We start from the raw sequence: 22,452 nt of genomic DNA, 5'->3' as shown, positions 1-22,452 counted from the left end.
ACCCTTTATTCACCCCACTCTCAGCCCCACAGCACTTTTGTACATATCTGTAATTTATATTAATGTCTGTCTTCCCCTCTAGACTATAAGCTGCTTATGGGCAGGGAACATGTCCACCAACTCGATTATATTGTACACTCCCAAGTGTTTAATATAGTGCTCTGCACACACAGTAAGAGCTCAGTAATACGATTTGTTGATGATTGATTAACTGGTCAGACACTGGTTTCAGGGAAAAATAAGCCCAGCACAATATATAAGCCCAATTTGAGCTGTTGAAACATACCAGCCCAAGTGACTGAAGATGAGAAAACCTCTCCTACGGTCAGTGAAGCCTCCACCCATCAGTTTGAATGCCTGACTACCCTTTCTTGTCTCCTCCGACTTGGACTGGAAGTCTTTTGAGAACAGGCTCTCTCGTGGGACTCTGAGTATTTCCTGCTCCTGATCAGCAACATCTTTTCTTGTGGTATTTTGGCAACCTTGTCCTTGTTCCCAGCCAGAATCAGGAAGTTCAGAAGCACACAAAAACAAACAATGCATAAAAAGAGTCTTCCATCGTTTTCAAAGTTCCAAAAACAACCAGGAGATGATGAGGAAATATCAGAGGCTGGTGTTTATTTTATCTTATCGTGGCTACCCATCCTAACCGATGAGATCTGTTCTTCTCTTTCCAGCTAATGGGTTAAAGGCCGATTGTCCCCTAGGATTTTGCCAAGAGCCCATCCTGATGTATGAGGGCTGATAGAGGCCAACAGATCCCCCACTTTCAAGAAATTTTGAACTTAAAATTGCATGGAATGTGTCCTTTTTACATTTTTTTCTCTCTGTTATTTCTCTCCCACCCTCACATCGAGCAATGAACAGCACACAATTAAGAGGAAAAAGTGAGGACCACTATCTAGCTCTTTCTGTCTCTGCTCTTTCAGAGGATGGCGTGGTTAAGCAGGAACAGGAGAAGAACAGAAATGTTCTCCAAGGACCGTTGTTTGTAAAGGGAACAAATTGATGCCACAGGAAAAAAGAAATAAAGAGAATGAATGGCCTATTTAATTTAGCCTGATGCTTCCGATACTCTGATTCCCTAAGATTTCTCCTCTGTCCATGAGTTGCTCTATGCTCCTCAGAGTTTCTTTATTCCTCTTGGAATTTTCTTTAGTCATACCTGCTGCTTTTCTTCAATGTATTTTTTTTTTATTTTCTTGAGCTCCTCCTGTTTGAGGTTTTCTCTTCTCTTATTTTCCCTGTGAAAACCATCAAGCTGCAAAATGTTGCATCTCTTGCCAGTAGATGTCGGATATCCTATCCCTCTCTTAGAAGAATGCGTACTATAAGTAGGTGTAACTACCAATTATTTTTCTGGATGTTCCTCCTGTTTCTGAAATACCCAGCAAGTAACTTGCCATATTTAATCATTTCAAGTTGAGCCTGTCCAAAGAAGCCCTTTGTTTCAGTAACTCTGTGAAATGTTCCTCCCACCTGTATTTGAGTCCAGTCCACAGGTAATTTCTTAACATTAAAAAATAAATCCTTGTAGATATTGACGAATTATCATTTCTTTCCCACTGCTTAAAGGGTATGCTGTTTAGCTCTGAAAAAGAAAATCCCTATCAGTGGGTACAGATTACTTACTGGAAGCCTGATGGGGAAGCACAGTTGAGCTCAGACAAATTAACTCAGGACCCTAAACTTTGCCTAATAGTCAAGCAGGCGTAGTCAAAGCAGAAAAAAAACTATTCTCATGTGGTGCTTAGGGACAGTCCCTTGAAATTATTTAGGTAACTGGGACAAAATTCCAGTCCTTAATACAAGTCTGCATTTACCTAAACTATCTGAACTGATTGGTTATATAGACTGTCCTGGATCATCTGGAGAATTGTATAAATTTCATTGTTTCATTTTTTTTAATGGTTTTTGTTAAGCTCTTACTATGTGCATGGCACTGTACTAAGAGCTGGGGTAGATACGAGCAAATCAGGTTTTACACGATCCATGTCCCTCATGGGGCTCAAAGTCTTAATCTCTATTTTGCAGATGAGGTAACTGAGGCACAGAGAATTTAAGTGACTTGCCCAAGGTCACTCAGCAGTCAAGTGATGGTTGCGGAATTAGAACCCATTTCCTTCTGACTCCTGGGCCCATGCTCTATTCACTAGGCCAAGATGCTTCACACGTGCTTTTGACAACCGGGTGAAAAGTTGGGTAACCCAGACAAGCGGAAGACTAGCTGCTTGGCCAATTTTGAAAATAGTCACGTTGGAAATGTATAAACTTGATATCCTAGATGAGAGAGAATTGAGGCTAAAATCATTATCTGGTAGTTCAGGAGGTCAAAGCTCCATTCTGTCTGACATCTCCTTCATCCATGACATCAGCCTCAGCCGCATCCGGGCAGCCTAGTGATTTCATATTTCTGGAGTGAACCCCATTACCTCTTTTTCCTCTGTCATTTCATCATGTCTGTGGAGCAATGTAGTCTAGTGCCCTCTGAAACCAGTTTACATTGAATAATTCTTTCCTTTTCTATCGCACAGTAGCCACTGCTTTGTCTTTCCCCCTCTCACCCCTTTTCCCTACCCCGCAATGACCTTGACACCGTGAGTATAGCCAGATCCTGGTTCTTGTCACAAGGCTGATGTTCCAACAACTGTGAGCTGTCATCACCACTCAAGCCTCCACCTTTGCTGACAGTTACTTAAGAAACCCCATGAACTCCTGTTACCTAGCACAGGATTTTATTAAACAGAGACAAAGGGAACTGCCGAGCAGGCAAGAGATCCGTCCAGGAAACATGTCCCTGGGGAAACCCAGAGTCCGTCTCCTGTTTTGGGCTCTGATGAAGATACGGCTCTCTGGGTGTGTTTGCTGCCCTCAGTATTCCAGTGTGACATATTATGTCTTCAACCCAGAGAGATGAGAGAAGAACAGTCCTTTCAAAAAGGAAGAAAAAAAAAAACCCTCTCTCTGTTTGTTTCATTTTGGAACACAATAAGTACCGTCTAAGGATATGACTCTCAGCTGTCAGCGTTTCCTCTTCTGCTTCACCAGGATCCTTCCTTTTGTCAGAAAAGGTTACTTAAGTGAAGTTGGGGCTTATTGAATAATCAGAACGATTGTTTAGTTTGGTTTCAATACCTTAGATAGAGAGATGGATGCCTGGGCCAGCAAGCCAGCAAAAGCATTTCAACACTCACATGCCCCTTCTTTTTGGAAATAGTTTTGCAACCGCGGTTCCTTCTGAGACCGCTGTTACCGAGCAACTCTCCTCTCCCTGGCAACCCTGTTGAAGGCCCTTAATAACCAGTGATGGTCCCTCAAAGGGCCACTTCAACATTTTCCCAACAGATTCGTGTTCGGGGAGACAATTGAAGGGATAGTCCCATTATTTTTCAAACACAGTGCTGCAGTCGCTTTCCTCCGTTTCCTTGAAAATTAAGTCTTTTCCTATTGATCTGATTCTTGCTACAGGGTACAGCCCCAGAATTTGGTTTGGTTTCTAGTGTGCCAGATCCTCTCAACAGTGCAGCTTCTTTTAATTAAAGAAAACAAAACAAAATCTATCGGCTTTAGCATCAGCAAGGACGTTGGCAGGAGAGGTGTTCTCCGTTCTCTAGGAACAGTGCTGATCAAATGGCTGATTTGTGAGCAGAAGCTTTCACTTGGAGGCAAATGCAGGCCAAATACAACTCCATGCCCCTAGTAACCGTGTGTGGTTCACGCTTCACCATTGATTTTCCTCACCTGGATACCCAGAGGCAACATATGTACAAGCTAGAGATTTTAGTCTCAAAAAATAGTCCTCCGTGTTTGGCCACTAACACACCATTTATATCTCCTCCTTTTAAGTCATGTCGATGAGCTGTTTTTAGTACAGGAGGCTGGTGCGGCAATCTAGGCGGGATAGGGTGGGTGATTATATTAGCATGGTAGCAGTTTGGGTGGAGAGGAAAGGGCGGATTTTAACGATGTTATGAAGGTGGGACTGACGGGATTTGGTGATAGATTGAATATGTGGGTTGAATGAGAGAGAGGGATCAAGGATAACGTCAAGGGTATGGGCTTGTGAGATGGAAAGGATGGGGGCTCTACTGAGAGCTCACCTCCTCCAAGAGGCCTTCTCAGACTGAGCCCCCTTTTTCCTCTCCTCCTCCCCATCCCCCCGGGCCCTACCTCCTTCCCCTCCCCACAGCACCTGTATATATGTCTGTACAGATTTATTACTCTATTTATTTTACTTGTACATATTTACTATTCTATTTATTTTGTTCATGATGTGCATCTAGCTTTAATCCTATTTGTTCTGATGACTTGACACCTGCCCACATGTTTTGTTTTGTTGTCTGTCTCCCCCTTCTAGACTGTGAGCCCGTTTTCAGGTAGGGACCGTCTCTATATGTTGCCAACTTGTACTTCCCAAGCACTTAGTACAGTGCTCTTCACACAGTAAGTGCTCAATAAATACGATTGAATGAATGAATGGTGCCGTCTACAGTGAAGGGAAAGTCCAGGAGAAGAGAGTAAAGAGAGAAAGGAGGGTGATTTGGTGGAGATTCTTGAAGCTGACTGTAGACTGTAGGCACGCTGTGGGCAGGGAATGTGCCCGTTTATTGTTATAGTGTGCTCTCCCAAGAGCTTAGAACAGTGCTCTGCACACAGTAAGCACTCAATCAATACGATCGAATGACTAAAGGAATGAATGATTTTGAGGCCACGTAGTCTTATTGGGCCACAAACCCTATCAGTCAATAGGGTTGTCCCATGTGCCCACTGCTCCTGGCATCTGCTGCCTCACCCCTACCCAGAAGTAACGGCAGGTCTCACTAGCCCAGGCCTGATTCTGGCCAGACCTGTGTCCTGGTCAAGTCACACTGAACACCAGGATTTCATCTGGACAAGTCACTAGACTTAGATTGTGAGCCCCCTGAGGGACAGGGACCATGTGGAGCAATGTAGCCTAGTGCCCTCTTCCCCCCCATCCCCTCCACCTCACCTTCTTCCCTTCCCCACAGCACCTGTATATATGTATATATGTTTGTACGAATTTATTACTCCATTTATTTTACTTGTACATATTTATTCTACTTATTTTATTTTGTTAATCAATCAGTCAATCATATTTATTGAGCGCTTACTGTGTGCAGAGCACTGTATTAAGCTCTTAGGAAGCACAAGTTGGCACTTGTTTTGTTCTCTGTCTCCCCCTTCTAGACTGTGAGCCCACTGTTGGGTAGGGACCATCTCTATATGTTGCCGACTTGTACTTCCCAAGCGCTTAGTACAGTGCCGTGCACACAGTAAGCGCTCAATAAATACGACTGAATGAATGAATGAATGTCTAAGTCCAACCTGCGCATTCTCTCTCAACACTTAGAACAGTGCTCTGGGCACTTAATAAATATTGTTACTGAATGTACTTGTACGTACCTTATGTATTATTACTGAATGTACTGAATGCAGTGAATGTATTGAGTAGAACACCAACTTGTCCTCTTTTTCTCTGTCAAATATCTATCAATCAGTCACTGGTATTTATCTAGTGCTTACTTTGTGCAGAGCACTATAGTATGCACTTGGGAGTGTACAAGGGAGCTGGTAAACACCATCGCTGCCCTCAAGGAGCTTCCAGTCTAGTGGGAGAGATGGACGTTAAACTTTATTACAGCTAGGGGAAGCAGAAAAGTATAAGTAATGAGTAAATATGTAAATACACAAGTACATATACTTTCTATGTAGGGAGGGGGAAAGTGAGATACATTTAGAAAGTGCTTTAAGTTGCCTGGATGAAATTTGCCACATGTAAATGAAAGGTGGTTAAGAACTCTGAATTTGGGGACTATGTGGTTCAGTAAATGCAGAGATTAGATGAGGAAAATTATTTCAAGGTTTTCCTTTCATTAAACTACTCATTATAGATCTCCTCCCATGACTTTTCAAAGGTTATCATTATCACCTCCAAGTAAGTTAATTCTGCATAAATTGTAAGCAGGTTAATTCTGTTTGAAATTAATGGTGTCATGGACCCTTCCAAGAATGTCCAGGGAATTCTCCCTCAGAGCAGAGGCTATGCTTTTGAAGAACCTTATATTATGGAAAGTCATAGCATAACAGTCATTAATTCAGTGGATTAGAAGGTAGATGGCCTGGTGCTTCCACCATAACTAATATCATTTGATGCAAATTTCTGTTATGTTCATATCTAGGAGAACATTAACACCCTTGTCATTCATTATTTTACTATATTAAATATGGTAAGGTCACAAAAACACACACAGAAAAAAACACAAAGTATTGAATGGAACCAGTGCAGCAAGCTGAGGTAGAGATTGGTAATTGTAGCAGCATCATGCCTTGATCGATGCTGTGTGCCTGCACACAGTGTCTTTTTTCCTAGAGCAAAATTATATGCTCTAAATTATGTATCATGCTATGGCAGAATAGACACGCACTGTGGTTAGAACATTCCCTAATTCCTCCAATGTGTTACATCCAAATCGTGTCATGAAAACGATGTGCAATAGCAGAACTGGAGATGTTCTCACATATGCCTATTTTTCGCTCCGCACATTGCAATGTGAATTTTTCCATTTCTTCTTTTTCTGCTTTGTCCATGTTTCCCATAACTGACTCAAAGCACATAGTCATTTATAATGAAAAAATAGCCTACATTATCCGGCTGAGATGTGATTTACCATTCAGCAAAGGCTGCTATTTGCAAAGGGAGAAACAGCTAAGTGTGAACTTCTTTCCAATCAACCAGTCAATTAATCAGTGATATTTATTGAGTGCTTACTGTGTGCAAAGCACTGTACTAAGCATTCGGGAGAGTACGATACAATAGATTGGTAGATCTGATCCCTGCCTACAAGGAGCTTACAGTCTACAGGACTGTAAACTTCCTTGGCCTTTATTAATAATATTAATAACAATTAATAGTAATAATTATCATCGTCATCATCAATCGTATTTATTGAGCGCTTACTGTGTGCAGAGCACTGTACTAAGCGCTTGGGAAGTGCAAGTTGGTAACATATAGAGACAGTCCCTACCCAGCAGTGGGCTCACAGTCTAAAAGTCTAATAATTGTGCTTGTTAAGCACTTAGTATTTGCACTGGATTAAGGGTTAGGACAAATACAAGATAATCAGGTTCCACATGGGACTCTCAGCTTGAGTAGGGAGGGAGAACAAGTATTGAATTCCCAGTTTGCAGATGAGGGAGCTGAGGCACAACAAAGTTAAAGGACTTGCCCAAGGTCACACAGCAGACAAGTGGCAGAGGCAGAATTAGAACTCGGGTCCTCTGATACCCATGCTCTTTTCACTAGGCCATACTGCTTCTTTCCCATGGGAGGGAGAATCCAGCCGAGCATGATGTCTTTAGGCAAGAAGTGCAAAACCAGGAGTGGGGGCAGAATGGAGATGGCATGGCTGCTGCTTGATTATAACTGCACTGCTCACATCCTTCGCCTGCTTCTTTGGGGAACATTGCAAAAGCACGCAGGGCTCCAGGCTCAAAACCTGAGGTGCCTTGGGTATCCTGGGCCAGTTTGGGGATGCTCTCCAGTATAGAGTCAACCCAAACAAGGGCATTCTCTTGTTGGGTGGGGAATATGTCTACCAAATCTGTTGTATTGGACTCTTCCAAGTGCTTAGTACAGTGCACAGTGAGCACACAGCATGGAAGCAGCGTGGCCTAGTGACTACAGACCTGGGAATCAGATGGACCTGGGTTCTAATCCCAGCTTCGCCACTTGTCTGCGGCTTGACCTTGGACAAGTCACTTCTCTTCTCCATGTCTCAGTTATTTCATCTGTAAAACGAGGAATAAAACCGTGAGCCTTATGTGGGGCAAGGACTGTGTCCAACCTGATTATCTTGTATCCATCCCAGTGCTTAGTATAGTGGCTGGCAAATAGTAAGTGCTTAATACTATTAAAATAAATACTGTGCTAAACAATGGGGAAAAGTACATGGATGAAGGATAATTAAGACAAAAGTGATAATCCCTGAGCAATTATACCATCAATCCCCTACTGGAATTCAATGGGATCAATGCTCAAGATCTAAACATCTCATTTGTCCAGAATGGTGTCCTTTTTCTTCCAATATAATCATTCCCTTCCTCCTTCCCATCACTGAACATGTTTAACTGAAATTCAGATGACGCACTTCCATTACTTTAATAATGATATTTATTAAGTGCTTACTATGTGTCAGGTACTGTACTCAGCCCTGGGGTGAGCACAAGCAAATCGGGTTGGACAAAGTCCCTTGTCCCACAGGGGCTCACCAACTGAGTCACAGAGAAGTTAGGTGACTTGCCCAAGTTCACACAGCACACAAGCGGTGGAGCCGGGATTAGAACCCTTTTGAAATCAATGCAACAATCTGAGTTCCCCTTAGGGAAACAAGGTGAGAAACAGTGTTGCCTAGTAGATAGAGCGTGGGCCTGAGTGTCAGAAGGACCTGGGTTATAATCCCGGTCCTGCCACTGACCTGCTCTGTGACCTTGGGCAAATCACTTCACTTCTCTGTGCCTCAGTTACCTCATCTGTGAAATGGAGATTGAGACCGGGAGCCCTACGTGGGACAGGAACTCTGTCCAACCTATTTATCGTCTATCTACCCCAGTGCTTAGTACAGTGCCTGACACCTAGTAAGCACTTAACAGATACCATAAAGAAAAGATTAGGTCATCAGAACTGGCTTGGACCACTGGGTTCTGATCCAGCATCCGGCGGTTTGGAGGTTTGGATCACAATAGACTGTCCCGGCCTCTGGCGTCAATTCCATTGATTTCCCTGGTTCAGTGGAGAGTGTATAACTTGGCAGCGTTTTCAAGCATTTGTTTGGAATGTTTTTTTTTCCAGGAGATGTACGAGTGAGAGGTCAGACGGGGGTTCCTGCTGAACGCCGTGGCTCCTACCCGTTCATCGACTTCCGCCTACTGAACAGTGAGTGATCAAATGAATCTGAAGAGTGACAAAAGGTTCCCTTCAGAAAAACAGAAGGCTTATGTTTTCTCTGAACTTCTAACCCTTCCCAACATCTTCCTTCCTCGACCTCCTTCTTTCACGACATCACTCTTCCTAGCCCAGCATTTCTTCCTATAACCCTGCAGGTTATTTCTAGCTGAAGTTTCCCAGAAGCAGGGGACCAGAGAATCATTCATTCACTTGTATTTATGGAGCACTTACTGTGTGCAAAGCACTGTACTAAGTGCTTGGGAGACCTGGAAAGGGTTTTGAGTGGGCAGCTCACCCATTCCCCTACCTTTAAACATCTCCTCACCTCAACCACCTTTCACCCATGAAAATCTCTCCCAGTTTTATTAAAAAACCTCCAGAGGGGAAAGGAGATCCAGCAACCTCTCTTGGTCATTCATGAAAAAATTTATACATTTTAATTGTTATTGAATTGACCCTTGCATCTGATTTAAATCTCTCATCCTGTAGCTGGTCCAACCCCAATATCCAAGCAAAATCCCATTTGCTTCAGCTGTTTTCTCAAGTCTGTTCCTGCTGAGTGAGCTCCATTTTAGGAAGACATTTTTCTACCCTATCTCTTCTCTTCTTAGAATATCGTTCTGCTCTGGCTTTGATTTTGTATTTAGTTCTCTACCTTTGATTAGAAATCCATTTATTTCAGGAGTCCAGTGATCACGAAGTCTAGCCATGTCCATTTGGGATTCACTGCTTGTTCATTCATTCATTCAATCGTATTTATTGAGCGCTTACTGTGTGCAGAGCACTGTACTAAGCGCTTGGGAAGTACAAGTTGGCAACATATAGAGCCAGTCCCTACCCAACAGCTTGTTCACAGTCTAGAAGGGGGAGACAGACAACAAAACAAAACATATTAACAAAATAAAATAAATAGAATATGTATAAGTAAAATAAATAGAGTAATAAATATGTACAAACATATATCTATATATACAGGTGAATATATGAAGGGGGAGGGCAACATATAGAGATGGTCCCTACCCAACAGTGGGTTCACAGTCTAGAAGGGGGAGATAGACAACAAAACAAAACATATTATTCATTCATTCATTCAATCGTATTTATTGAGCACTTAATGTGTGCGGAGCACTGTACTAAGCACTTGGGAAGTACAAGTTGGCAACAAAATATGCTATATATATTGAAATAAAATAGAATAAATATGTACAACTAAAATAGAGTAATAAATCTGTACAAACATCTGCTTGTGTTTTAACTGTGAATTTGCTAAGTAAAATAAGCATCCCGACTTTTAGGGCAGTTGAGAAAAAAATCATAAATTTCCAAATTTGCTTCATTTAATCAATCATCTTTTGTTTATTGTTTTATTCTGCTAGAACATTTCCCTATTCATAGATCTTAAAACACTTCCCAGGGACTAAGTCAAGGGACCCCAGGGAACAAAGCAACGATTAGCGTTTATTGAATCTGTACCGTCATACTGCACTGAACAAAAAGTGGTAGTGTGATCTAATGGACAGAGCACAGGCCCAGGAGTCAGGAGATCTGGGTTTGAATCCTGGTTCTGCCACTTCATCATCAATCGTATTTATTGAGCGCTTACTGTGTGCAGAGCACTGTACTAAGCGCTTGGGAAGTACAAATTGGCAACATATAGAGACAGTCCCTACCCAACAGTGGGCTCACAGTCTAAAAGGGGGAGACAGAGAACAAAACCAAACATACTAACAAAATAAAATAAATAGAATAGATATGTACAAGTAGAATAAATAAATAAATAAATAAATAAATAGAGTAATATTGTATGCTGTGTGACTGTGGGCAAATCATTTAACTTATCTGGGTCTGAGTTTCCTCATCCCTCCTACTTAGATTGTGGAACTGTGCCTGGACTGATTGTCTTATATTTATCCCAGTGCTTAGTCCAGTGCTTGGCACACAGTAAGCCCTTAAAAATACCATTTTTTTAAGAATAAACCCCATCCTTAACTTTGGAAATTTTACATTTCCAGTAGTGTAGATGTAGTCTAATAGTGCAGATGTGGTGTTGGAGAAGGCTTTTGCAAATACTGTGGATTTCCCGAAAGACAAATAAATGGATTTTAGAGCAAATTAAACCAAAGTGGTCTTTGGAAGGCCAAATGACTCGATTTAGCATACTTTGGACACATAATCAGGGGGACTAATTCTCTGGAGAAGACGCTAATTCTAGGAAAAATCCAGGGAAAACGTGGAAGAGGAAGACCAGCAGTCAGATGGATAGAGACCATAACAGTGATAATGGAAGAACCATTAGAAAGGTTGTGGATTATGGCCGAGGCCAGGACGTTCTGGAGAAAGTATATCCATGGAGTTGCTATGAATTGGAAATGACTTGATGACACTTAATAATAATAATGATAATGAGTAGTGTAGATAGAAGAAAAACACAATCACATGAGTCTGAGATGCACTAATTTGTCTAAAGCCTAGGAGAGATAAGAATTAAAGATTTCTGAATCCTGCAGATTAGGACACAGGGTGGCACACCAGAGGTTGGCACATTCATCTGACTCTCTGACCTCTGGAGTGAATGCCTGTCTTATCGAAGGTAGTGGTAGTAGTAGCAATAGTAGCAGCTGCAGTAGTTGTATTTATTGAGTATTCCCTGGATGCAGTGCAATACATCGTGGGTTCTCTAGTGTAGCCTGCCCCTAATCCCAGCTCCGCCACTTCTTTGCTGTGTGACCTTGGACAAGTTACTTCACTTCTCTGTGCATGTTACCTCATTTATAAAATGCGGATTGAGTCTGTGAGCCGCTCATAGGACAGGGACCATGTCCAACCTGATTTGCTGAGAGCTCACCTCCTCAAGGAGGCCTTCCCAGACTGAGCCCCTTCCTTCCTCTCCCCCTCATCCCCCTCTCCATCCCCCCATCTTACCTCCTTCCCTTCCACACAGCACCTGTATATATGTATATATGTTTGTACATATTTATTACTCTATTTATTTATTTTACTTGTACATATCTATTCTATTTATTTTATTTTGTTAGTATGTTTGGTTTTGTTCTCTGTCTCCCCCTTTTAGACTGTGAGTCCACTGTTGGGTAGGGACTGTCTCTAAATGTTGCCAATTTGTACTTCCCAAGCGCTTAGTACAGTGCTCTGCACACAGTAAGCGCTCAATAAATACGATTGATGATGATGATGATGATTTGCTTGTATCCACCCCAGCACTTAGTACAGTGTCTGGCACATAGTATGTGCTTAACAAATACCGCAGTTATTATGATCATTGTTATCATTTCTGAATCCCTGCTGCTTCCCTAGACACGCTGCTCGTATCTCATTTCTACCTGCCACTGTTCATCTATCAGGAGTACATCCCAAGTGCTTAGTACAGTGCTCTGCACACAGTGAGCGCTCAATAAATACGATTGAATGAGTAGCCCCTCGGGGACACAAGACAAGGGATTAGTAGTAAATGACGGGGATGGCCAGTGGCAGAACCACATGGAACTAACAGCTATAGGAAAAACAGCAGCTTCCTATGGCCAACCAAACACTTGCACTCTATAGGGACTTGTCCCCCACCTCCACTCCATCCTCATTTTCTTGGAAATTGGTGGTTGTTTTTGTTCAGCCCTCTCTAAGGAAACAATTGTTTTCCAGACTCTTAGGCAGGTTATTAGTCTCAAATGCCTGCTTGTTATTTATTGGCAAAAGAGTAAATAACCCCAAGCAGGATAACCCGAACCAATCTGCGGGAGTGGGAGGCCAGAACTAAATTCACTCCTAAGCAGTTGGAAAAAGGGAAAAAAAAAGTCTGAAGCCAGAATTGTCTTGAAAACTTAGAGCCAACTTTCTGCCTTATTTAGGCTGATTTTGTGATTGCTTGTTATTTTTAATTTATAAGTATGTAACTATATAACGTGTCAAGAGTGACTTTTCAGACCATCATTTTTATTGAGCACTTACTGTGTTCAGAGCACTGTACTAAACACTTGGGAGAGTATAATAGAACAGAGTTGGTAGAAATGTTCCCTGCCCTCAGTGAGCTTCTCATCACAAGACCATAATTCAAAATCATATGAATTAGGGTGAAAGCACACTGTTCATTGGATTACATGAATATTTATTTGTGTTATCCCTGGCCATCATTTATTTTCATTTTCTAGAGTCAGAGAAAGTGGCAATAGTCTACTTCAGGGGAAACCTTGGATGAGGTGCAGTTGGGTCCCGAACACTCAGTTCAGTACCACTGCACACAATAAGCAATCTAGGCTGAAGCTCACTGTGGGCAGGGAATATGTTTGTTTATTATTATATTGTACTCTCCCAAGCACTTAGTACAGTGCTCTGTGCACAAGAAGTGCTCAGTAAATATAATTGATTGAATGAATGAATGAATGAGGTACTCAGTACATACCATTGATTGACTGATTGACAGGGAAACGGGACTGCCTTAGATTGTCCAGGTAGAAGATATTGTCTCTATTCGTTGCTGAACTGCACTTTCCAAGCACTTAGTACTGTGCTCTGCACACAGTAAGCACTCGATAAATAGGATTGAATGAATGAATATCAATCAGTCCCAATTAGCTTCTCGGTTGGTCTTCAGATATACAGATAAGAGAAAAGCCATGGAATATATATTTCTTTAATGGTGTTTAAGTCCTTACTATGAGCCAGGCACTGTACTAAGCTCTGAGGTAGATATAAGATAACCAGGTGAGATACAGTCCATGTCCCACATGGGGCTTACAGTCTTCATCCCCATTTTACAGATGAGATAACTGAGGCCCTGAGAAGTTAAGTGACTTGCCCAAGTTCGCAATAGTAGCAAATTGGTGGTGCCAGGGTTAGAATTCAGGTCCTCTGCTTCCCAGGCGCGTGTCTTTTCCACTATGCCATGCTGCTTCTCAGGATGTTCATCAGAACAGTCACCGATATGTTCTGAGTCTATCCTTTCTGATTTGTTCATCAGTCAAATGGTCCTTTTAAGCTTCCTGGGCCTCTTCATCCCTGCAAAATTCACCTGTAGGCAAAGATATGTAGCAGGGAGACAACTGGGCCTTAGGAAATAGAGTTGTCTGATTTGAAGATGCTGCTGCTGATGGTGGGAATGTATCCATAGTGGGAGTGCCATGAGCAGAAACAGTTGCCCACTGTGACCTAGAAAATACAGTAGTGCACTTTTTCTGAACACTTACCATGGGGGATGAGAATAGCCTAGACACCAATCATAAAGAGGGGAAAGTTATGACATACTGCCATCAGGAAATGAACTTGAGTTGTTTTTGAAATAGTGGTGATGGTTTTTCCAAAGCAGTCAATCCACTTTCTCTTGCCTGGTCTTATTATTATTATTACTGTTATTATTATTATTATTGTTGTCATTATCATCATTTGTTCGGCACTTACTATGTACCACGCATTGTTCTAAGCATTGGAGTAGATACCGGTTAATCAGGTTGCACATAGTCCCTGTCCCACAAAGGGCTCACAGTCTAAATAGGAGGGGGAACTGGTATTTAATCCTCATTTTACAGTTGATTAAACCAAGGCCCAGAGAAGTTAACTGATTTGCCCAAGGTCAAACAGCAGGCAAATGATGGAGTCAGAATTAGAACCCAGGTCTTTTGACCAGCCCCCAGACCTAGTGCTTGGCACACAGTAAGCGCTTAATAAATACCATCAATATTATCACTCTTTCCACTAGGCCATGCTGCGTCCATGCCTAACAACAGGCATTGCAAGGTGGCTGTAGAGAGCAGGCTGGATCTGTCTGTTGTCCCAGGACAGATTATAATTTGGTTAAAGTAGCCTTTCAGCTCCTTGATTGCAAGGGAAACCTCCATGGTAAGGATGAGAGTAATATCGTAGGGACAGTGGATCTTTAGTTCAGTTGGCTGGTTTCCGTGGAAGGGATCCTGAAATGTAGCTTTAATTTTAAAATTTTAATCTTTTAGACTGTGAGCCCACTGTTGGGTAGGGACTGTCTCTATATGTTGCCAATTTGTACTTCCCAAGTGCTTAGTACAGTGCTCTGCACACAGTAAGCGCTCAATAAATACGATTGATGATGATTTTGTAGTTCCTTAACTGCGATTGTCATCTTTGAAGAACTTGAGCTGTCCACTGTTGAACTGAATTCCAAAAATATCATTTTACAATCATTCTATCAAACTGGAAAATTGTAGAAAACAGGATAGTCTAGTGAGGTGTGACTGAACTCGTGTTCTAGATTCTCCAAAGGAACAGATTTTCATTTTACTGGAGTTTTTCTCCTCAGAAAATGCCCTTTTCCTCAGTTCCTAGATTGGAGGGAAGTAAATGTAGATCCATTATTTCTCTATTAGCTATCCAATTAAAGGAGTTCATGTTCATATTTACCACCATTATTAGAGAATGTCTAAGATAACACTTTTCAAATTCTCGTCACCATCATTGGTACTTATTGAGTGCCACTGGATGCCAAGCACTGTTCTTGTCTTGTCTTATGCTTTGAAATAGAAAATGGAAATAGAAAAGGTTCCTGTCCTTGAGGAATTTATGGGTCCTGAAAAGACAGATGCATAGGCATTCTATTCAAATAATAGTAATGGTACTTTTTGAATACTTGGTACTTTTTGAGTGCTTGGAAACACAAGACATATGCCCTGCCCATAAAGTGCTTATAATAATAATAATAATGATGGCATTTGTTAAGTGCTTACTATGTGCGAAGCACTGTTCTAAGTGCTGGGGGGATACAAAGTGATTAGGTTGTCCCATGTAGGGCTCAGTCTTAATCCCCATTTTACAGATGAGGTAACTGAGGTGCAGAGAAGTTAAGTGACTTGCCCAAAGTCACACAGCAGACAAGTGGTGGAGTGGGGATTACTCTTATACTCTAACAGGGGAGACAGACCTACATATATATATATATACAGACAGCAGCAACAAAATAAATAAGTATGCAATTGACTGTTCATCTCTAAATATGGGCTTCGGTTGGATTTAAATAAATACATGCTAGAGAAGACTGTTGGGTTGAGATGACTTGGGGCATTGAGAATTAATTGAGGAAGGCTTGTTCATTCATTCATTCATTCAATTGTATTTATTGAGCACTTACTGTGTGTAGAGCACTGTACTAAGCACTTGGGAAGTACAAGTTGGCAACATATAGAGGCAGTCCCTACCCAAGAGCGAGCTCACAGTCTAGAAGGGGGAGGCAGATAACAAAACAAAACGTACTAACAAAATAAAATTAATAGAATAAATATGTACAAGTAAAATAAATAGAGTAATAAATATGTACAAACATATATACATATATACAGGTGCTGTGGGGAAGGGAAGGACGTAAGGCGGGGGGAATGGAGAGGGGGAAGAGGGGGAGAGGAAGGAGGGGGCTCAGTCTGGGAAGGCCTCCTGGAGGAGGTGAGCTCTCAGTAGGGCCTTGAAGGGAGGAAGAGAGCTAGCTTGGCAGATGTGGGGAGGGAGGGCATTCCAGGCCAGGGGGGTGACGTGGGCCGGGGGTCGACGGCGGGACAGGCGAGAACGAGGCTTGTTGCAAGAGATGGGATTTTAGAAGGACTTTGAAGGGGGCTGGGGGGACAGGGTACCTGGGTGCTGGCAGATTTGGCAAGGGGAGGCAGTTCCGGGCTGAGGGAACAGTCTGAGAAAGATGAAATGAGAGCATTTTAGCCCACTGTTGGGTAGGGACCGTCTCTATATGTTGCCAACTTGTACTTACCAAGCACTTAGTACAGTGCTCTGCACACAGTAAGTGCTCAATAAATACAGTTGAATGAATGAATGAATTAGGAAGTGAACTTGGTAGTGAAGAGAGTGAGTGGGGTAAGAATTAGGCATCTGAGGCATTGGGGAGTTGCTAATCCTTTTTGTATGTTTTTATGGTATTTGTTCAACACTTACTATGTACCAGGTAGATAGAAGTTCATGTCCCACATGGGGCTCACAGTCAATCCCCATTTTAGAGATTAGGTAACTGAGGCACAGGTAAATTAAGGTCACACAGCAGGCAAGTGATAGACGATCCGGGATTAGAATCCAGGTCCATCTAACTTCCAGGACCGTACTCTATCCTCTAGGCCATGCTGCTTAACAGTGAATGGCAAACAGTATTTATTTACATATCTGTAATTTATTTATTTATATTAACTTCTGTCTCCCCCTGTAGACTGTAAGCTCACTGTGGGTAGCTAATGTGTCTGTTTATTGTTATAGTCTACTCTCCCAAGTGCTTAGTGAGTGCTCACAATCAATATGACTGAATGAATGAACGATTGGTTAAAAGAAATCTCCATTTTCTGGAGGACAGTGGCTGAGTCAGAAATTATTTGAACAGTAAAACATTTGAGGAATAAAGAGGGTCTGAAAATTCATTCATTCAATTATTCAGTCATTTATTGAGCACTTACTGTGTGCAGAACACTGTACTAAGCATTTGAAAAGTACAATTCAGCAACAGAGACAATCCCTGCCCACAACAGGCTCACAGTCTAGAAGGGGGGAGACAGACATCAAAACAAATGAACAGGCATCAATAGCACCAATATAAATAAATACAATTATAGATATATGTACACATCAATGCAGCTAGCCCCAAACCTAACTCTTCTGGACTATACACACGTAAAGAAGGGATGACACCAGGATGTCACACAGTGAGCCAGAATGGAGCATTCATTCATTCAATTGTATTTATTGAGCGCTTACTGTGGGCAGAGCACTGTACTAAGCACTTGGAAAGTACAATACAGCAGCAAATAACAGGAGATGTAGCTGCAAGAAACAAATTTCTCCTTTTTTTCCCCCCTCAAATATTCTCTTTTGAGGCCTTGAAGATCTTAGGTGGCCAGATAAAGAGCAAAGTTTTTTCAGGAAGCAAAATTATCTTTTTGTCTACCCCATATATTACCTTTTCAGGCCTTGAAGGTTTTAGATACAGAAAAAAAGAGGAGTACAAGTAAGCAGAAGAAATGTGGACGTACTGAAGCTTCACTTTAAACAATTCAGCCTAGCCAGGAGCTGCTGGGAAATGATGGAGATGGAGATGAAAGGCTGTGTTCAGAAATGAGGTGGCTCTTTTTGAACTAAAATCCCAGCTGAACTATGAAGTTAAAAAGCTGCGCAGCAAACAGGCACTAACTCTTCTGGTACTTGTTGCATTTGCAATCTTTGATTTTGCATCATTGAAAGTGTGGGGGTTTTGCTCAGTCAAACCCAAACACATGGTTAGTTTCCCCCCCACAACAGAATAGGTTCGATTTCACACCCAGAGGACACCAATACTGTGAGTCGGTAGGCTAGCAGGGGCTGAGAATGTCTATTCTTTCTTGCCTTCAGGAAGAAATTCATATAAAGCCTCACATCCTATTTTCAAAGACCTTTTAGAGCTGAAGAACATGTTGAGAGGGGAGGTCTGGGGATCGAGAGAATGGTGAAACTTGTTCATGGAATAGACTGAAAGGGCTCTGGACTCTTCTGTTAAGATACAAGCAGAGTAGAGGAGATGTAGTTGAAGTTAGGAAAACATGAAAGGTGTGGACCAGATGACCCCCAAAATAATTGCTCACCTATTCCCATGGCACCAGAATGAAGAGCAGTGTTGCTTTGTGGAACAATCCAGGACTCGGATTCAGGAGACCTGGGTTCTAATCCCAACTCTGCCATCTGCCTGCTCTGTGACCCTGGAAAAACCCCTTAAAGCTTCTTTAAACCTTAGTTGCCTCACTTGTAAAATGAGAATTAAATACCCGTTCTCTCTCCCCTTTTTGCCTGTGAGTTCTATATGGGACAGGGGCTTTGTCTAATCTAGTACAATAAGATACTGTATGTATTCCAGTGCTTAGTTCAGTGCTTGGCACCCAGTAAGTGCTAACAAATACCACAATTATTATTATGATAAATGAAGTTGATAGGTTGAAAACCAAAAAACAACAACAAAAAAATACTTATTCACACAGCAGGTGATAGGTTTGTGTTACCACGGGAAGTTGTGCACGCAGATGTACTAACAGTACTAGGTTTCTTCCTTCTGTTCCTGGAAAGGTCCATCTCTCCCTGCCCTCCCCCATCCCATCATCATCATCATCATCAATCGTATTTATTGAGCGCTTACTATGTGCAGAGCACTGTACTAAGCGCTTGGGAAGTACAAATTGGCAACATATAGAGACAGTTCCTACCCAACAGTGGGCTCACAGTCTAAAAGGGGGAGACAGAGAACAAAACCAAACATACTAACAAAATAAAATAAATAGAATAGATATGTACAAGTAAAATAAATAAATAAATAGAGTAATAAATATGTACAAACATATATACATATATACAGGTGTTGTGGGGAAGGGAAGGAGGTAAGCTGGGGGGATGGAGAAGGGGACTGTCTGTTCTCTGTTCACTGTCTGTTCTCTGCTTTAAGGATTCACGCTAGCTTTTCTTCCTTTCCATGTGTGGATTTTCTTTTGGGTCCTTAAAACAATTTGTGTAAATTTGTGCTCCTATGAGTTCAGTGCTCTGCCTGTGTTAGTTTATTCATATCCACCTTTTAAAAATGTGTTTTCTTTATTTTACTGATTTTTCTCCTTCCTTTCCTTAAAGTCTTAATCTCTATCTTTGTCATCACTGTCACTAGATTTACCTATGATGTTTATGGAAGTCAGTGTTCTAGAAAAGCCTATTCCACAGGGGCTGGAGGTTTTAAATGTGCTTCAAGGTTGACATTCACGTACTTTTAAAAAAAATCTTCACCCCCATAATTTGAGCACGAATTTGAACAAAGTGCTTCATGAATCTTGATGATAAAATTGATGAGGTTTTCATAGGTTGGGTGGTTTCTGAGCAATTGATGGCATTTTTCTCAGCTAAAGAATTCTTGAACACTGTAGTTTAGACAAACTCTAAACATAGGCTACAAGCTACATTTTGTAAAAAGTAAACTGCCACCATAATAACATAGACGGTTTGGTAAATAACTTGAATAAAGCAAAGTGTAAGGGGAAAATAAACTGATGTTTATCACTTGCTTAGCAAAAACATATCTTCAACTGAATTTTCTCTGGAGGATGCTTCATTTGGGATTGGAAGATAGAATTTAAATGGAAAGTGACAGTAATTTACGTTTCTCTTGACTAAAGTTACCCAGTGAGTCACTGAGCCAGAATGACTCATATTAGATGATTAAAATAGGATTCATCTTCCCACAGTGAATCAGCCTAAGCTTATTTCTTGATTGCATTAGTGAGAAAAATGAGGGGGGATTTCCTCACGGTGTCACAGAAGCCCCAGAAAGCTTCGCTGTGGTCTAAATGACACTTACCGTGATGGGCACTATCCACATGCTCTGCTGGTTCTCAGAGCGGGATTTCTGGTTGGTTACCACAAATTCCTGTGCATGTGTTAGGAGCTTTGGAGAACAGTGCTTTGCATATAGTAAGTGCTTAATAAATGCCATTATTATTATTATTCATCTCGTTCCCCCAGAGAAGGGGTTGAAGGGTGGGAAGCAGCATGGCCTAGTGGAAAGAGGCCAACCTGAGAGTTAGAGGACTTGAGGTTCTTATCCCACTTGCCTGCTGTGTGGCCTAGGGCAAATTACGTCACTTCTATGGGCCTCAGTTTCTTCATCAGCAAAATGGAGATTCAGTACCTGTTCTCCCTCCTAATAATAATAAGAATAATAATAATGTTGGTATTCAGTGCTTAATATGTGTCAGGCACTGTTCTAAGCACTGGGGTAGATACAAGGTAATCAGGTTGTCCCACGTGGGGCTCACAGCCTTCATCCCCATTTTACAGATGAGGTTACTGAAGCACAGAGAAGTTAAGTGACTTGCCCAAGGTCACACAGCTGGCAAGTGTCAGAGCTGGGATAACTCAAATTAATGCCTGTTTACTTGTTTTGATGTGTATCTCCCCACCCCCTTCTAGACTGTGAACCCATTGTTGGGTAGGGACCATCTCTATATGTTGCCAACTTGTACTTCCCAAGTGTTTTGCACAGTGCTCTGCATACAGTAAGCGCTCAATAAATACAATTGAATGAATGAATGAATCTCCCCTCTGATAGACTGAGCCAAATGTGGGCAGAGATTGTCTCTCTTTGTTGCTGAATTGTACTTTCCAAGAGCTTAGTACAGTGCTCTGCACACAGTAAGCGCTCAATAAATATGATTGAATGAATGATTGCGTGGCTCAGTGGAAAGAGCATGGGCTTTGGAGTCAGAGGTCATGGGTTCAAATCCCAGCTCTGCCGATTGTCAGCTGTGTGACTTTGGGCAAATCACTTAACTTCTCTGTGCCTCAGTTCCCTCATCTATAAAATGGGGAGCCCCACGTGGGACAATCTGATCACCTTGCATCCACCCAGTGGATACAAGTGTTTTGCACATAGTAAGTGCTTAAAAAATACCATTATTATTATTATTATTATTATTATTATTATTATTATTATGACCTCTGACTCCCAAGCCCGGGCTCTTTCCACTAAGCTATGCTGCTAGACTGGGAGCCCTATATGGGACCTGATTATCTTGTATCTACTCCACTACTTAGTACAGTGTCTGGTACATAGGAAGTGCTTAACAAATATTATTATTATTATTATTAGAGCTTGCCCAGGGCGATTTTGGGAGGAGTGGTGGCCAGAAGGCTTGGGGAGACTGACAGCAGTCCCACACCCATGCACACAAACAGTCTTACTTATGTGCACACACACAAACACAATCTTCCTCCCTCGCTTACTTATCCAGAGGCCATGGCATAGGTTACTAGGCAGGTCCTCATGGACCTACCTGTCTCTTCTCCACAAACCTCCCCTTAGCAGCTTCTGACCATTGCTGCTGCAGAAACAGCATGAGGTGAAACATGGCAGATTCTGGGACTGAAACTGTACAGGTCCGAATTGGACCCCAAGGATAAGTAACTGCCTCTTGGTGCCAACTTGTACTTCCCAAGCGCTTAGTACAGTGCTCTGCACACAGTAAGCGCTCAATAAATACGATTGATTGATTGATTGATTGCCTCCTTGGAGCCTGGCATCAGAGCTTGGGACTGATCTGTGCTGTGGTGCAGCGCAGATGTCAACTGGTTATGTTGGAATTCTGATTTCCTGACCTCTGTCCTCTCTGGGAAGCTTATCCTGATGAGTTTCCCCAAGCTTTCTGGTCAAACCATGTTATCAACCACCTCAGTTCCTATGTAGTTATTTATTTTAATTTATTTATTCACTTTTGATGATGGTATATATTAAGTACTTACTATGAGTTAAGCACTGAGGTTTGCAAGATAATAGAAGAGATACAATCCTTGTCCCACACAGGACTCGCAATGTCAGTTATTGTCCATTCATTCATTCATTCAATCGTATTTATTGAGCGCTTACTGTGTGCAGAGCACTGTACTCAGCGCTTGGGAAATACAAGTCGGCAACATATAGAGACGGTCCCTACCCAACAACGGGCTCACAGTCTAGAGGGGGGAGACAGACA

At 41.9% G+C, this 22,452-nt stretch overlaps 1 protein-coding gene across 3 annotated transcripts in view; it reads left to right on the top strand.

The window, feature by feature from the left end:
* PDE7B (phosphodiesterase 7B) overlaps positions 1-22,452 on the top strand; it is a 457,009-nt gene that overhangs the window by 336,302 nt on the left and 98,255 nt on the right. For all 3 annotated transcript variants that reach the window (XM_038740710.1, XM_038740716.1, XM_038740725.1), the window contains one exon: positions 8,870-8,953. In XM_038740710.1, coding sequence (XP_038596638.1) covers positions 8,870-8,953 — 84 coding nt within the window. The remainder of the gene's footprint in view (positions 1-8,869; positions 8,954-22,452) is intronic.

The sequence above is a fragment of the Tachyglossus aculeatus genome, chromosome 2 (assembly GCF_015852505.1).
Source record: "Tachyglossus aculeatus isolate mTacAcu1 chromosome 2, mTacAcu1.pri, whole genome shotgun sequence".
Taxonomy (NCBI): domain Eukaryota; kingdom Metazoa; phylum Chordata; class Mammalia; order Monotremata; family Tachyglossidae; genus Tachyglossus; species Tachyglossus aculeatus.
The sequence above is the reverse complement of the archived record's forward strand: the minus strand, read 5'-3'. Positions and strand labels throughout refer to the sequence as shown.